At 35.7% G+C, this 17,666-nt stretch overlaps 2 protein-coding genes across 8 annotated transcripts; one reads left to right on the plus strand and one right to left on the minus strand.

Annotated features, from left to right (window-relative positions):
- The first annotated feature begins 6,197 nt into the window (after positions 1-6,197).
- On the plus strand, positions 6,198-15,977 carry LOC110802646 (pentatricopeptide repeat-containing protein At1g08610). 7 transcript variants are annotated; one of them, XR_008918928.1, is made up of 6 exons: positions 6,205-6,358; positions 6,444-6,556; positions 8,953-8,993; positions 10,038-11,951; positions 13,011-13,154; positions 15,710-15,977. XR_008918928.1 is itself a non-coding variant. In XM_056826934.1 (3 exons), exon 2 carries the CDS (start codon positions 10,136-10,138, stop codon positions 11,912-11,914), a length of 1,779 nt encoding a protein of 592 aa, XP_056682912.1. In that variant the 5' UTR covers positions 6,207-6,556; positions 10,038-10,135; the 3' UTR covers positions 11,915-11,951; positions 13,011-13,159. The 7 variants fall into 7 exon arrangements, 1 of the variants encoding a protein (XP_056682912.1); XR_002537268.2 differs by lacking the exon at positions 6,444-6,556 and having other exon boundaries at positions 6,198-6,358; XR_002537266.2 differs by lacking the exon at positions 8,953-8,993.
- LOC110802647 (pentatricopeptide repeat-containing protein At3g04760, chloroplastic-like) lies at positions 13,795-15,807 on the minus strand. The gene has a single exon (XM_022008081.2). The coding sequence runs from the start codon at positions 15,805-15,807 to the stop codon at positions 14,062-14,064; it is 1,746 nt and encodes a 581-aa protein (XP_021863773.1). The 3' UTR covers positions 13,795-14,061.
- Positions 15,978-17,666: the final 1,689 nt, after the last annotated feature.

Raw genomic sequence — 17,666 nt, forward strand, 5'->3', positions numbered from 1 at the left:
TTCAGTTTTCTACTTCTTTCACTATTCGCTTTGCTTGAAAATTCTTCCAACTCAATGTTTGCGCTCTCGTAAGTACATAATCTCTTGTAGTGATTCAAATGACTACAATGATGAACCTGAAACTACAAACACACTACAAGGAGCACATTAGTACTAAAAATCGCTCCGAAGAGCTCATTTGAGATAAAAAAAAGTACTAAGGAACGGGGGTAAAAACACTATAAAATATGAGCATATCAAACTCTCCCAAGCTAGATATTTGCTTGTCCCTAAGCAAAGAAATCATCGATGAATACATAAATCAACTTCACCCCAAACGCAACTTAAAGCAATGGATACGATTCAAGGTAAAATCCAACAAGTATGCATCAATGTTAACCAATCAAATCTATTCGACCATAAATCCTCCCTAACAATCGTCACGCAGAGCAAACCACAAGTGTACATGGAATACAAGACTATTGCTTTCACACTCTTCACTCATTTATGTGGCGGGTAAAAAATGTACCCGTTAGCTCTCCTCCCAACAATGTATGTGAACAATGCCCTCCCAAACTCACAACACTCGTGTGTTTAAAAGGACATGCACTCAACATAATAGTCGACTCGGAATATGTCATGTCATAACTTGCATTGATAAACAACTACTTTCACATTAATATGACTCTATGCATAAAGGTCGGAAGGTCTTCAAAGCTTGTAATGTTAGGCTTAGGTAAGGGTGTGGTAAATTTGGATAAAATGTGAGCTTAAAGCTTCAGCTTTGGGGAGCATAATTCCTAGCAAAACCCATGATCAAACATAAATGATGACCGCAAATCTCCCACTCAACACATGATAAAGTAACAAATGAACCACATCATACTTTTTCGCCTTTCTTCCACAACTAAAACAGATCACTCATAAAAATATGAAATTACAACACTCGAGTGAAATTATGCTTTGAGTTTTTCCGAAAGTAATGATTTTTTTTTCTTTTTCCGCTCAATTTCTTTCTTTCTCTTTCTTTCTTTTCTTTTTTTTTTTTTAGGAAACCTTCACATTTTCTATTCTTCTCATCTTTTTTCTTATCAATTTTTTTTTAATCACCACACAAGAACAAGAAGAACTCCCTTTCCTTTTCAATATCCAAATTGTGCTCAAATGAAGCACACTACAACTCCCTCGCCTCACTCACTAATAGCTCCCCCAAGTCAAGCTTGGGACTGTTAACCAATGGGGCTTAATGGGCTTGTAATGTGTTTTATCACCGAATAAAAGGGCACAAGCAACAACATGGGTAGAAAGAAGGGAGCAAATGTATCTAAAATCGCCTGAAGGCCACCTAAAAGAAGAAATACCTTCGTCCTCCTCAATGTGCATGCACGTGAGCCATAAAACATTACTAACAATTGCAAACCAATACTCAAAATCAATGACATACCAGGAATCTAACACACATTCCTAACCTAATCAACTAGCCAAGCACCAAGTCCACAAACAGTTGGTCAAAGTTGACTCATGCAAAGGCATCAAAATAGTCGAATCTCAAATCATGGTCAACAAATCAACAATGCTCGTCATAAAAAAACCAAGAATCAAAACAGTTTTCAATCAAGGGGCACAGGGAAGCATGTTTTTTGTATTCATCGGAACGTATTTTTGTTCTTTTTTTTTCAAAAGCGATAAACTACTCTAGAAAGCAATAACACATACCTCCCCCAAGCCAAACTCATCAATGTCCTCATTGCTTGAAGGAGTGGAGATTAAGGGTCTCAATCTTCATTGAACCCCTCCGGCTCTAACTCTTATGTGCCTCCTGCAAAGCGATTGGTTAGTAAATAACCAACCAACGAGGGCAGAAGCTTGTCATGCGCACTCGCACATCTTTCGTGCAACAAGACATGCACGATAATCAACAACAACATTTGCAAAAAGTCCGAACGAACTCGATGCCAGTAAGAACTGGGATGCCTAAAGGAAGAAGAACAAAAAGGGAAAACAATAATAATAGAAGAATAGGAAAAAGAAGGAAAAAAGAAAGTAGGCATACTCTCCTTATGGAAGTTGTTTTTGTGGACTATTAATTTTTCAACCTCAATGATCAATGAAATATCTCTCTCTCTCTTTTTTGGCATTCATGGTGGACAGGCTCTTCACCATATAGAGCTCTCTGCAAAGCATCCACCTCTTCTTTGTAAGTACTGCAAGTACCTGCAAAAGATTCACAAAGAGGAACTGGAAAAGAATAATAATCCATTTTTTTTCAAAGAGAAACTAAAGAAAATAAAATATATACGTGGTCTCAAAGAACTGGAAGTTCTTCTAGACTCAAGAAAATAATCTAGACCACAAAATTAATAGCAGAAAATAAAACTGTTTTCCCGGCAACGGCGCCAAAATTTGACAGGCTAAATCGCACTCCTATCAAAGATAAACCTAACGTTCACCAACTAAAAATATAGCAAGGGAAGTAGGGATCGTATCCACAGGGAAACAATGTTCTTTCTACTATTAAAGTAAATGTCTAGACTACTGGGAACAAGATTATAGTTGGTTTGGATATTAAACTACGACGATAATAAAGCGGAAGAATTCATATATTAAAAGGTTTAGGGCATAGGTTCACCAATGAACAACAATCCAGGATGATAAACAATCAATAATAATAAATAAAGCAGTTAATTAGACTAGCATGCTCTCTCGAATCGATACTAATCATAGACATAGAATTAACGGGCTCTCGCTACGTATTAATCCCAATTCTACCTACTGAAACAAGCCTAAATATCAAATTGCATCTCTCGAATCTTAACCTGATATTTCTAGACTAATACAATTAAATCTGCGCAAATCTAATCGCATAGTAAATGAAACCAATCAATAGGAATTAACCACAATACCAACAATCAATAACATTCAATCATCCCTTCATATTAATTCATGGATTCCCAAAACCCTAGAATATAAACTACTCACACATATTTAATTTTAGTTTAAACAAAGCAAACATGATTAATGAAAACATAATTAAAATTGAATAACGAAGGAAAGAAATAAGAAATACCAAATTGAAGAACAAAGGATGAAATTTAAAGCTTGAAACTTGAATTGAATAATAAAAGTAATTAACAAAAGTTTAGAGAGAGAATAAAAACTAAGCAATAAAGTAAGGTACTAGAAAATAAGATGCTGAAAATAAGATGTCTAAGGGCTATATTTATAGTCTTGCCCAAAGTAGAAGAAAAAACCGGAAATATAAGTTAAAAACCGCGCCCAGGGGTTGCCGTCGCCTGATCGGGCAATGGGCCGCCCGATCGGGCGATCTGCTCGTCAAACTGCACGATCCCGTATCTTAAAAACACCATATCTCCTTCGTTATCAGTCGGAATTAGGCAAGTGATCACTCGTTTGAAATCCCTTGAAGTCTAGAATCCAACCCAATTTGAATCGCTGCATTTGGAGTTGTATAACTTGAGTTATGATCAAAATAGTGGATGAGATTCAGTTTTCTACTTCTTTCACTATTCGCTTTGCTTGAAAATTCTTCCAACTCAATGTTTGCGCTCTCGTAAGTACATAATCTCTTGTAGTGATTCAAATGAGTAGAAAATTCACACAAATATGATAATTACTACAATGATGAACCTGAAACTACAAACACACTACAAGGAGCACATTAGTACTAAAAATCGCTCCGAAGAGCTCATTTGAGATCAAAAAGTACTAAGGAACGGGGGTAAAAACACTATAAAATATGAGCAAATCACCACACAAGACCAACAACAATGCATCACTATGGTTGGCAGAAACATAACGTAACGTAAAATTGGTTGGCTGAAGTAGCATGATAGTTATTGCATAGCATAGTAGCAACACTAGATAGTTATTGCATAGCATTGTATTGGTTTACAAGATACCTCTTTGCAAATAAACCTTGAGGCACTTTCAGAATATTACCAAAGTTGATAGTATTCTGTTGAAGTACATCAAACGCAAGGTTTCTTGATGATATTTCATCTATAAATTATGTCATAGTTGAAATTAAACACTGATACAATGATATGGTTAACTTATATGCATTTTTAGGTATAGAAAACTTTATCTTACTATTTGATATCTTAAACCATTTTAAGATATGACAATTTCTTGATCCTAACGTCAGCTTATCCTGTTGATGCTATGTTGGAATGTAAACTGGATGATGTAAATGGTAGTCAAATTTTGTATTTGTATATGCTTCTTCTTGCCTCAAACGTTACCTTTACAACTCAAATGAAGAAGAAAATCAGAATTATACAGCTCCACTACAAACCAAAACTAAGCAGCTCCATGACAAACCATAATTATGAATACAATAGATCGCACAGCAAATCAGACAACAGATCATACAACAGATCAAACAACATATGCAGCCGATCAGACAACATATGCAGCAAACCAGACAATATATCAAAAGATCAGACAACATATCAGCATATCAAAAAGCAGCAGCAACAGAACTAACTGCAACAGACTTGTATAAATCAACTTTGGTACAATATAGGACGCCACACATAGGCTGCAAGTGAAACAGAAAAATAAACGTGCCTGAGCAAGAATCATAACTGAGCAATGACATAAATATATCTGTTTTTCTTAGCCATAAATAGGCCATACATTAACTACCATATATGAATAAGTTGTTCACTTAACTTTTCTCAAAACAAAATACATATTAGATGATGTAGTACATTGGTTTCAACATACATAATAAAAAACCGAGAAACCTAATCTAATCATTGAGTGATCCTAACTACTGAAAGCTTAGAATTAGTTTGAATTCTTGGGGGAGGTGTTGTGCTTGTTGATGTTGTCTAGTTGCTTCTGTAGGTTGCCTTTCTTGGGGAAAAGTCTTGTTAGCGATGTTGTTTGGCCCCGTCCCTTGAGAAGCCTGTGGAAATGAGAAAAAGATAACCGGTTAGAGTATGATCATAAACAAGAACAACCACAAAAAACACAAGACATATGCAATTTAAGTTGTTCCTTTAAAGGTTGAATTCATTATAAGAAAATATATAGTCTGACTTTGTAAATTATATATGTTATAGTATACTTCGTATAATTATCATTCATTTAAGATATACTGGTTTATTAAACTTAAAACTTCAAGGAAAATAATGAAACAAAAATATGAAAGCATTGGGGAATGGACATACCTCCACTAAGACAATGCATAAGGCCAAAACAATTGGACCAAACAAACAAATTTTTTTACTAACTTAGCAGCATCGGAATACATAATAGCATCAACAGAAGGGTAGTAATAGCAACAACAGAATAGAAGAAACAAAAAGCAACAGAATAGCATCAACAACCGCTACATATATTTCACTCACTTCAGCATTTTCTCTAGCTGCATTCCAAAACAGTTCCTTGAATGTAGTTCCCATTTGTAAATACATTAAGCATTCAACAAGTCCCCAATTTGAATTTCATATGAACCAAAACTTTTTTTGGAAAAATTGAGGTTAATTTCATTGATTGAATCGATAATTCAGCAAACCAAAATACAAATTTTGCATACCCAAATCATTCACACACAAATATTGGCTCAAATTCTGTCAAAATTATCATCAATTTCAACATGAAAGTAACTACGAAATTTCAACAAAGGATCTAAATTCATACCTTATTATACCTCGATTCTGCTTATTTCGCCCAACAAATTGCTCAAAATAAAAACTAAATGAAATCTCTGAATCAATTTCAAGCTTTTTGATACAAATTTGTCAATTACATGAAAATTTGATGAACACATTAGTTGAAGAAGCAGGTTAAGAAGCAGTTGAAGAAGAAGCCCGTTGGAAGTGGGCCCACTTAACGGAACTGTTAACAAAACCGTTAACAGGTGGTGAAAAAGAAAAAAAGGAATATTTATAGGTGGCTATTTAAAACTTTGAGATTTTAAGGTGGTAAAACATAAAGTTGGGTTTTTTTTAAGGTGGTAAAACACAAGAAATCCTAATAATAATAATAATAATAATAAAATGCTAAAATAAAGTACGAACAAGTTGTTGACTTTATTTTAAGACATAATCCACAATAAATTTAGTGTGTACCACGTTCATTAAAAAATTATGGAGTAATATTTAATTAAATACCATTCGGTTAAGCTTCAAAGAACGGGCTTAACTCACGTGTACATGGAAGAGTACAATGTTGTTTTTCATCTTTTGGGTGGGTGCACCAGCCCCGTTGAAAGTACAAACCCTCCTTAATTCTTTCGTTCCCTTTCTCCCACCGTTTTCTTCTCGTGCACAGCCCTCCCATCACCGAAGTTTGTATTGTGACGACCCTACAACAGTACGGCACCACCTTCCAACGCTGTCATTTCCCGGTAAGCCGCCACAACTCCCTCCTATATAGAGTATTGTGTCCTTTAATCTCATATACTGTTGCAATCCTCCCCTTACCCCAAATAGCGCCGCTACCCTGCTGCGGGGAACCACCGGTACGCCACCGTATATATTTCTCTCTCCTTCTATTTCCTCCGAGTGGAAGTTGCCTCTGCCGCCTTCTCTTCTCTCGCTTCCGGGTATTTCCCTCTCCTCTGTTCCATTTATTAAATTGAGCAAGTGAGCAGCCGTCCCTACTGTTGCTTCTGCGCTGCTTCTCACTCTTAAGTTTTTATTTTTATTTTTGGTTTCTACTACTAGTAGTTTCCACCGCCTTGCGAGTGGACTAATCTCCCGCTGGAGTTTGCATGAGAACCTCTCGATGGCAGTATCCCCGCCAGTTGAGATACTCATACCCACCTCAATGGGTCGTAAAACATTTTTTTTGGAAAATGATTTGCCCCTTTTTGACCATTTAACCATTTTACCTTGTTTAGTTTGGAAAAAAATAAAAGAACAAATTTCCAAAACTCCATAAAGTTGTAAACCTTTGAAAGGGATGGATAACGCTTTTCCTCCTTTCTTTCTTTATCTTTCTCTCCTTTCTTGCCCTCAATCTTCACCATTTCTTTAAAGGAACCAAATAAAAGGAAACTGGCTTATGAATTTTATACTGAAAACGTTTTACAACAAACAAACGGAGGCTTAATTAAACTACTTCAATAGCCATCTTCAATAGCCATTTTCATTTTTTCATACATTAATGTTTAATTATTAAGAATGTTGTTAAATTTAGTTGAAATGACCTTGGGGTATTCTAAAGTGACATCTAATTTCCGTTGATGTTATAGGGAAATCTATACTAATATATTAAAAGGCGTTGGGGAGAAAGTTTATGTGCCATGTAGAACTCTATTATTTACGCCTAATCATCTACCCACCAAGGTTATGAGCTGTTGTTGATAATAAAAAATCAATACAATAAGGTTCGAATACAAAAGCTCAAGTTTGGAAAATAACTCTCGTTACCATCTTAACTAACCACTAAATGTAGTTTATCTATGCACATTAACTTATAAATACATGTTAACATGAAGTTGAAAACAACTAAGTTTTTAGGTTACCATTTAGTATTTCTTATGGGCAATACTGGAATAAAACTGACAATTAAAGCATTAGGGAAAACATGAATTAAACATGATATCATAAGTCTCATAAGCATTGATTATAGAAATGTCTTGCATATATCTAATTAATTTAGTGATTATTAATTTGAATCACTTAGTTCCATCAGAAAATAACTTAAACGAATTCTACGATGATCTAATTGAAAATTACTCGGCATAGTAAATGACGTAGTGTACATAAGTAGTTTATGAACTTAATACTTTTATGGACTATATGTATTTTGGTCAAACATTGAGCTGAAGAAGAATCTCGAATTTTAATTATTCAAAGTAGCAATCAGGGCATCATTTCAGGCCACACACTAGTGTATTTATCAATAAGTGTGATTTGCGAACCGTGCCAAAAACATGGCATTTTCGCAATTATATCGACAAGAAAAATGATAATAAGGCGGAAATAAAAAAACAAAAAAATGAAATGAATAAATTTGAGATTATATGAATAAATTTTGAGCTTAAATGAATAAAATTTGAGCTTAAATGAATAAAAATTGATTTTTTTGGGCAAATAAATGAATTTTATTAACCAAATGAACAATAAAGCTTTTCAAAATGTCAAAGAAACAAGAGAAACAAAGAATCAAAGAAAGCATTAGAATGAAGACTTCCCTACCTTCTAGGAAGGGCTGGAAGCCTCACCCTTCATTTGCTACTGACCAAACAACCAAAACCAAAAGCCAGCAGGCTTACAAACTTAAGCTAACGACGTAAATCTTTGTTGATCGTTGCTCTACACGCCACCTTAAATTTGACTTCTTTAACGACTGCATCAGGGCTCTTGCAAGATCTTCTGGTTCCTTTGAATCCATATATTGTAAACACACTTTGTAAAGAACATCACATAAAGCTTGTATATCTCCAATCTTCTTGCCATAGCAATTGAATTTAAATGAATAAATATTGAATTTAAATGTATATCTTGAAAGTCTATTTATTTACAATTGTGCTATGTGATTAGTACTCTTCATCAATAACTGTTATTGATTTGGAATCACCCATATTATAATGACCTATGTTACTATATATATTTGATATTTGTATATGGTAGTATGGATGGGAGAGTGTAAAATGATAGTTTTCGCCATTGTAAATATGTAGTTGTAGTAAATAACTTTTTTAAGTGAGTTTTCAATTGGTTTTATTTTCTATCTTAGGAACACTGATTTAAAGTTTTCTTTGCAAATCTGGATAATTTAGATTTATGAGCAATTGAGCTTTGTATTAACTTTGGGGGAATTAGATCATTTTTAGGTGGAAAATTGGTATATCTGGGTATGAGGAGGTTTTCCTTTGCTCTTGAGTTGTGTGGAATAAGGAAATTTTAATGCTTGTGATTTTCATCGTATATCATGTTCGAACTTTATTCCACATGTGTAACTTGCTTGGCCTTTGTGTTGTCTTTGATGCAGACGATGCTGATTTTTACATAGAAAATATTAACAACCATGCTGTAAGTTATTGTGGATATGCTAGTTGGATTTGAATCTAAAGAATGATTTTATGTCATGACTTCCGCACCTACTTTACAGTGTACTTTCATTAGTTGTAATAGATTTTGTGTTTGGCATCGAGGTTATCAACCATGGGGGAGTGAGTAATAAGTCTTGTCGTATGATTTGTTGTGTTCTGAAATGAAGTTGGACTATATAATTTTTTGATAAGGTGTAAATGAATGGATGTTGTTTGGTAATCTTGCTTTTTGTTTTCCCCGTGTTAGTGGAGTAATCTTCATGGTTATGAATGGGAACTACGTGGTAGAGGTATCTCTGTAGACCCTAGAATGGTGTATGGTTTATTTAGAATCCGTGCGTAGGAGACATTTGATGGTAATGAATGTCATGTATAATATGGGAGCTCGAATGGTGCTTGAAATGTGTATATGTGGTGTTGGAATTTTGTTGACTAAGATGTAACTTTTAAACTTTAATGAGAAAATTTGTGAAGGAAAAGATGATTTGAGGACCCATCTTGAAAGTGAGGAGAGATGGAACTTATTACTCAAAGGTAGACCATTGACACCATCTGTCGCTGAGCTTCTAGTAGAATAATTATTGAAATTATGGTATTATTTTGATGTGAATCTTCCTTCTAAATCATGGTTTTTGTGTGTGTGTGTGTATGTGTGGTGGTTGGGTGGGTGGGGGGGATGGTTTCACGTTTGTGACTGTATATCTATATGATTTATTATACAAAATTAATTTGGATCCTTACTTTTCATGCATGTGCTTGCTTGATGTTTTGTGTATGGAATGAATTTGGAGATTACCAGGTACTTCTTTCTCGTTATTTGCTTGTTGGCATTTGTTTTTCTTTTCTTGTTTTTCTATTTACTGGTTGATTTTATGGAATGGGTAATTTTTTGGATTGAGAACTAGGCATGCATTTTCTTATTTCAATATTAGAGGGGATTATGTGTAATTTATAATTGATGTTTTAAAGTTTGGTATTTTCTTTGAGTATTAATTTTAGTTTGTTGAGCTTGTGTTTCTTGCAGGTATTAAAAAGTCGAGGATTGTTGGATAACACTATTTAAGAGATTGAAGGAATTTTATGGAATTTATTATGGGATAGTACTGTTGACTACTGAAATTAATGATGGCGCTTGCTGCTGCTTCTCAGCATTATACAGTTGGAATTCCTTGTTTACAAGGACTGGATTCATGTACTAACAGAAAGGAAGCTAGTGCTAGTTTTGTCCCTTGTACAATTGTGAAACCATCTCAGTCCAACTTGGCTTCTCTGTCAAAATATAGCGATAAACTTGAATTATGTTTACTAAGGTCTGGATTTAGTTTTGGGAGAAATAATTTCCGGTTGAAGTGCAGAGCTCAACATGGTAATGTCTGCATTGACGATGTCGATGAGATTGGACGTGATAGATGGAAATGGAGGTCTCAAAGATATACATCTGGTGTACAAAAGAATGCTAGACAAACTAGTTTGAAAAGGACTGTTTCATCATTTGAAGGACCCTTTGTTGAGAATAATGAGCTAAAAAACAATGATATTCTTCAAAAATTCTGCAGCTATGGAAAGCTGTTTGAAGCAACAAGGTTGGTAGAGGTCATGGCCCGTCAAAGTCAAATTCCTCACTTCCCTTCTTGTATAAATTTGATACGTGGTCTCGTTAAACAAGATCAGGTTGAGAAAGCAGCAAAAGTCTTGCAAATTGTGGTCATGTCGGGTGGTGTTCCTGATGTTATAACATACAACATGTTGATTGGGGGATTGTGCAAAAGTGGGCAGTTAAACTCTGCCATTGAGTTCTTGGAAGATATGAGTTCAAGCGGCTGCTCTCCAGATGCAATCACATATAATACAATCATCAGAAGTTTCTTTGATAGGGGCTTGTTTGATCAAGCTATTGCATTTTGGAAGGAGCAACTTAGGAAGGGATGTCCTCCATATGTTATCACATATACAATTCTGTTAGAGTTGGTTATGAAACATTGTGGGTTAGTAAGAGCTCTTAAAGTGTTGGATGATTTTTCTGTTGAAGGCTGTTATCCTGACCGGGTCACCTATAATTCACTGGTAAACTCTACTTGTAAAAAAGGAAATTTCAAAGAAATGGCTTTGGTGATGCATAATCTAGTATCTCACGGTTTGGAGCCAAATGCTGTGACTTACAACACTATCCTCCATGCTATTTGCAGCCATGGTTATTGGGAAGAAGCTGATGATATTTTGTCCATCATGAATCAAACTTCTCACCAGCCAACAGTTGTTACCTATAATATCTTAATCAATGGTTTGTGTAAGTATGGGCTCCTGGATCGCGCCATAAATTTTCTTGATCAAATGGTTAGCAATAACCTTTCCCCGGATATAATCACTTACAACACCCTATTAGCAGCTGTTTGTAAAGAAGGAATGTTGGATGAGGCTCTTTGCATTGTTAGGCTTTTAAATGATAGAAACTGCTCTCCTGGCTTGATTACTTATAATATTGTCATGGATGGTTTGGCTAAGAATGGTTCTATGAAGAAAGCAATGCAAGTGTACAGTGAGATGATAGATAAGAGGATTAGTCCAGATGATATAACTCATCGTTGTCTAGTCTGGGGCTTTTGTCGGGCAGATAAATTTGATGAGTGTGTGGAGGTACTCAGGGAGATGGATAGAAGAAACCACAAGATTTTAAATAACTTTTACAGGTTTATGATTCTCGAGTTGTGTAAAAATGAGAAGATGGATATTGCAATTCAAGTTCTTGAAATCATGATATCCAATCAGATCAAGCCAGATGCAACTGTTTATACCAGTTTAATTAGAGGAATAGCTGCTTATGGTATGATGGAAGAAGCTCAAAAACTCTCTTCTAAGCTTGTTGAGTGGGGGGTTTTAAGAGGAGGTGTTAAGCTAAATTGAGATGCAACATTTGATATCTTCAACATTCTGAGTACAAGTATGCATCGTCTTCACTCTATGATTTTACCTAAGATACTTGAGTTTCTTACTTCCGCCAAAAATTGAGTATAAATAATTGAAAATTGACTTGATTGAGACATGTGGAAGCACTTAAAGCTCATGCTGCCTATACTCTCTAGAACCTTCTTTTCTTTTTGTAGGATTAGTATTCTTGGTGGTGTTGTCTTTTGCAGTTTGTGATTTCCATGTAGAATTGTTGCTGCTTGTATGAGGCATGTTAGGTTAAATTGGATCATGCAATGTGATGTATGGAAGCGTGGGTGTTTTTACCCTCGTTTATGTTTTTATTAAGGTGTGCCGTGATGTTGGTAACTTCCCAAGGAGGCATTAGTTGACGTGTTGATAAAATGTACTGGTATACGTGTAAAAGCAACTGCAGATTCATTTGGCTGACAGATGCACTTTCTTCTGTACGTGAAAATCGAGCCGCATCGGTTGCCGATGTGAAAGACAGAGTAGTGAGGAAGTGAGGAATCTTGAGTAACCAACTGCACTTTTTTCCATATTTTTGATTATCTTCATATGATGTATATAATCCTGTGTGTCTTTGTCCTCGAGTTTCCCCCTTTAGTCCACTAATGCACTGTGTTCCCTATTTTTGAAAGACAACAGAGAGGAACTTCATTTGTTCTTTTGGCTGTGGGATGTGATGGACTAAATCAAAATGACTCTTACTACCTCTTCGCTTCCTTTCCATGAAGTAGAAGATGGTCGTCCCGTTGTTGTCCCGTTATCGCTTTTGGGTCAATTGGAAACAACCTCTCTGCAATTGCAGGGGTAAGGTTGCGTACGTCCGACCCCCCCCCTTACCCCGCTTCTTGCGGGAGCCTCTTTGAGGCAATGGGGTAATGATAATGATAATGATGAACAGAGAGGAACTTCAACTGACTATGTGCTCTACTTATTTTCTGCCTTTCAGTTATCTTCTTGTCTGTTATTTCATGGTGTTACCTTATACATTTGAAATGTTCCATCAAAATTAAATCACTCATTTCATTACTTCCAGCTATATCTAATTAATTGATTTTGATGCCAGGTGAGCATCTTCATTCATTTAATATCTCCTGGTTTCAGACCAAGTATGGTTCCCCAACTTGATTTTGTGCCAAACAAAAGATTCCAAACATCAATCTTCACGTGGCCGATTCTTCTGCGTTGAGTACATCAATTTTCCTTCTCGGTAAACTTTCTTTCTGTCACGTTATGAAAAAGTTTGATGGTTATTATATAAGCATTTTACCATATGTTTTCTTCTGGGACTTTTTGGATAGCTCTCTATTTAAATGTAAGACTGTAAACGTCAAGACCTTCTAGACCCTGCTTAAGTGCTTATGAAGTAATTTATATTGGGTTTTAACTTTAAGTTATTTATTAAATTTGCGAAGGATTAGTTGTTGTGGAAAAAGAAAGACTTGTATAAACTCCCCTCTTTTCCATTTGGAAGATAAACAGAGTTATTACTTTGCAAGTTTCTTTTTTAAGTGGGTTTGTTTGACGTAGTGTTGTTCATGTGAAATTGTTCTAGCAAATGCTCCAGGAAATGTTTCTTGCATGTTGTTGAATTTGTATTACTGGATTTTTAGCCCATTAATTGGTAGCTTGTAGCTATGTCTGCTGATCTTCTCTTTGATGTCTTTTTGGCAAAAAGGATCTGTTGGTTTAGTTTGTGTTGCTGTTATTCCTAGGGACTAGGTTCTGACTTGGGTTTATCCTCAGCATTCTGATGCATTTCACAACGCCGATCCCCTTGTTTTATTGTAGTTGGTTTTACCCTGCCCTTTGACTGATATAACAGGTATTTCAGAGAATAAAACAGAGGGTGAGGGAAGAGGTTTTCTTCTGAATTTTAAATACAACTTTTACAGGGAAATACATGTGATGTAAGTAGAAAGAAAAATATTTACACTTATACTGAAATAGTTCTGACATATGAGAGAGTAATGGCAAACTTCAAACAGACATTGAAGGTCTTCAGAAGTAGCTGCCAACATTAAACATGTGTATGGGATTGTGGTGCTTTCAAGAAGTAAAGTTTATATACAGTATTTTGTCTTTAGACATATTGAGACAATGTTGAAATATTTAGTTCATATTCCATAGGCTGCATGTTCTTTGTGTGGAGAAAGAATAGGAAAGGCCTTACTTAAGCGTTTGAAAGAGTCAGCGGAAAGAGCATCCATTTCCATTAGGGAGTTTGCCAATTCCATAGCCTCATGACGCCATCCTGCGAATCCTACTCCTTCAATCAACAAAGTATAAGTTGTTTCATTTGGCTGACAACCCTTTTCTACCATTCGTCCCAGCATTTCAACTGCATCTGTCAGCCTTTGTTCCTTGCAAAGACCAAGTAGGACCATATTGTAGCTAATAACTGTTGGTTTAATACCAAAGTTGTCCATATCCCTTAGTAATTTCATAGCCTCATCGACCATCCTATCTCTGCAAAGACATGATAGAAGGGCATTGTAAGTGATCTCATCAGGATCAACCCCATTCTTAAACATATCCTCTACCATTTTCATAGCCCTTGTTCGTTCTCCGACATTCCATAATGCACTTATCAAACAGTTGTAGGAGCTTGCATCTGGATCACAACCCACCTCACTAAGTTTATCAAAAATTTCAAGAGCTAGATCAGCCTTCCCATTCTTGCATAAAGCTGCCAAAACAGTGTTATAATTGACAATATCAGGCAAACAGCCATTAGAAGTCATTAGATCTAAAACTCCAATTGCCAAATCCAATTTCCCCTCCTTACAAAATGTTGAAATCAGAGGATCATAGCTATAATTATCGGGTTTCAATCCTTTTTCCATCATGACTTTCAGCATAGTTAGAGCCTCCTCTACCTTGCTTGCACGACACAATGCACCTATCAGTATGCTGTATGTCACAACATTAGGCTCGCATCCTCTAGATAGCATCTCTCTCACTAATTGCTCCCCTTGTTCCCATTTTCCTCGGTCTAATAGCGCCCGTAAGAGGATGTTGTATGAGATCACGTCTGGATGAGAACCTTGGGAGGGTAAACTGCGAACAAAGGAAAACGCTTGATCAGCTGACCCTTCTTTGCACATCCCTCTAATCATGGTGTTGTAGACATACATGTCGGGTTTGAGCCCTCTTGCTAGCATCTCATGGAAAACTTTCATTGCTTCATTGGTCCCGTCTTCGTTAAGAGTAGCTTCTATCAAGATAGTGTAGGTAACAACGGTTGGTTGACATTCATCTTTCAATAGTTTTTCCAACACTCTTGAGGCCATATCAAGCTTCCCCCTGCTGCAAAGGCTACCAATCATGATATTGTAAGTGACTATATCAGGAGAATATCCTCTAGCCCTCATTCTGTTAAGCAGGTTATTAGCATCTTCAATCCTATTTACCTTGCAGAAACCGCTGATCATAGCATTATATGCAAACAAATCCGGCTCGCCTTTTGATTCCAACATATTCATCACTTGTACTGCTTTATCAACCTCTTTGCTGTTGAAGAACCCTTTAATTAGCTTTGTACTAAGGACTAAATCAGGCTGGTAACCTCTGCTCACCATATTCTGAAGATAACAGAAAGCTTCATTGAAATTCCCGGCTTTATACAATTTTTTGATTGATTTCAACAACTGATTCTCTTTGAGATCAAGTGGTTGTGGAAATGTCGTTCGAGTTTCTACAGAATATGCTTGGATTTTTGGTATATTTCTGTAGTAAATCTCATTTTGAATGGTTTTTTTGCAGGTAATTTGGCAATTCTGATATGAATGTGGTGAAGGTACTCTGAGCTCTGTAATGTAGGGAAGGCAATTAGGGAATACTTCAGTTGTATATATTGTCATTTGGGTTTTTTTGGTATTTTGTTTTTGTTGAAACTCAGTTTGTTAAACATTCGACTGCATATTTCAAGAGAGAGAAAAAGGAAGATGATTCTTGTAAAAATCTGTCACTACCAGTGGTTGTGGACTGCTGAGGGTTTTCTTGTATATTTATTTATTTTTTTTCCTTTTAATTTTTTTTTGGTTCTTGGGTAATAATCGGAATAAAGAGCTCCTATTGGTATAGAGAATTGAGATTCATGGCACTAAGATAAGGGTATCCACGTAGATGTCTTAAAGCCCAACACTTTGCTTAGTTTGGAGTCTTGGGAGTATGGGAGTATGTGTATCAGTATTACCCCATGCACAATTCTGTGAATCTATGTCGACCACGAATCTATTTTCCTTTCTCATTGACATGCTAGCCTAAACTATTGCGGGTTGCATCTTGTTCTTAGATATACCTACAGCTAGTATATGCGTGTACCTAGTACTCCATCCGTCCTTTAATATTCGCCTGCTTTTCTTGTCTTTCCTTAATACTTGCATTTTTTTTTATAATTGACAAACTTTTACTAATATTATACTTCTTATGTTCCTTAAAATATTGCACCATGATTGACTTTACTTTTCTCAATACATACTTTGATTCTTAATATCTCGAATATTATAAAAAATATATATTTAGAAAATATATATTGGTACAAATCTGACAAGATCTCATATGGTTATAATTTTTCTTAGGTAGGAATCACAAAAATTCAACAAAGGTATAGTGTGAATAGTTTAAAAAACAAGATGATGCGATATTTATGGAACGGAAGAAGTGTCATTTCTCTCACTTAACCAAGTAAAAAATATATTTATACTTCCTAAAAAAAACGAGCGATTTTCGGTAATAATGTTAGAATATAAGTATATTCCCAAAATACGCCACATTTTAATTTATTTCACAGTCTACTCTGCACGTCAGCAATAAAACCGATTTAATTTTTTTTAATAAATCGGCAAAAAACCCAACTAACATGGCGGTTAGAAGAGGAAAACCGTTATTTCAATTGGCGATTTCTCCCTATGTTGAACCGCCATTTCATTGAGCGGTTAACATTTCATAAAGAAAACAATACTCAGGCTTTTCTTTCTTTCTCTCTCCTATCTCAATTCCTCGCTCTTTTGAATCACCCCAACAACACTTCAATCACATTATTCACAACCCAACAAAGCCCATTTTGCCTTGAACCCGTCACCCTTAAGTTACTACAACACCTTGGGCAACACCCTCTTCCTCAAATCCCCATTTTCTCTCTAAAACACCCGATTCCACCGTCGCCGCTAGGCATAGGCAACACCCCATTTGCGCGTTCAAGTCTTGTTCAATTCTAACAATCTTCGAATAGGATACTTCTTTTGTTGTTGTTATGTTTGGTTTCTCCTCGAACTCTGAGATTTATTGTGATGTTTCAGTAGTCACCGAACCTCCACCTCAAATAGCTATTTGATTTTGGAATAAACTGCCTTTTGAGTTGACAGTTTAGAGAAGATAATCGCCAATTCAATTTGCGGTTTATTACAAAAGAGAACCGCCATTTGAATTGGCGGTTCGATGTTGAATCGGAAAAAAATACTTTTATTAAGTTTTTGCTTACGTGGACGGTAGACTGAGAAACCAATTAAAATGTGACATATTTTTGGAATTTACTTATCTTTTAGCATTATTGTCGGAAATCGCTAAAAAAAACCATTAAAAAATTTAATCCTCCAACCCTCGCCTCACCCCTCACAATATATTTTTGTGATCTCATACACCCCCAACCCCTCCCCCTCAAAACGTTAGACTTTTTTCCACTAATCAATACCTAGTATTTAAAAAGCATAACCATCTC

This window comes from Spinacia oleracea, chromosome 4 (genome assembly GCF_020520425.1).
Source record: "Spinacia oleracea cultivar Varoflay chromosome 4, BTI_SOV_V1, whole genome shotgun sequence".
Classification (NCBI taxonomy): domain Eukaryota; kingdom Viridiplantae; phylum Streptophyta; class Magnoliopsida; order Caryophyllales; family Amaranthaceae; genus Spinacia; species Spinacia oleracea.

Excerpts from the sequence above, each read along its gene's own strand:
- LOC110802646 (XM_056826934.1), top strand. The coding sequence starts at position 10,136 with ATGATGGCGCTTGCTGCTGCTTCTCAGCATTATACAGTTGGAATTCCT.
- LOC110802647 (XM_022008081.2), bottom strand. The coding sequence starts at position 15,807 with ATGACAATATATACAACTGAAGTATTCCCTAATTGCCTTCCCTACATT.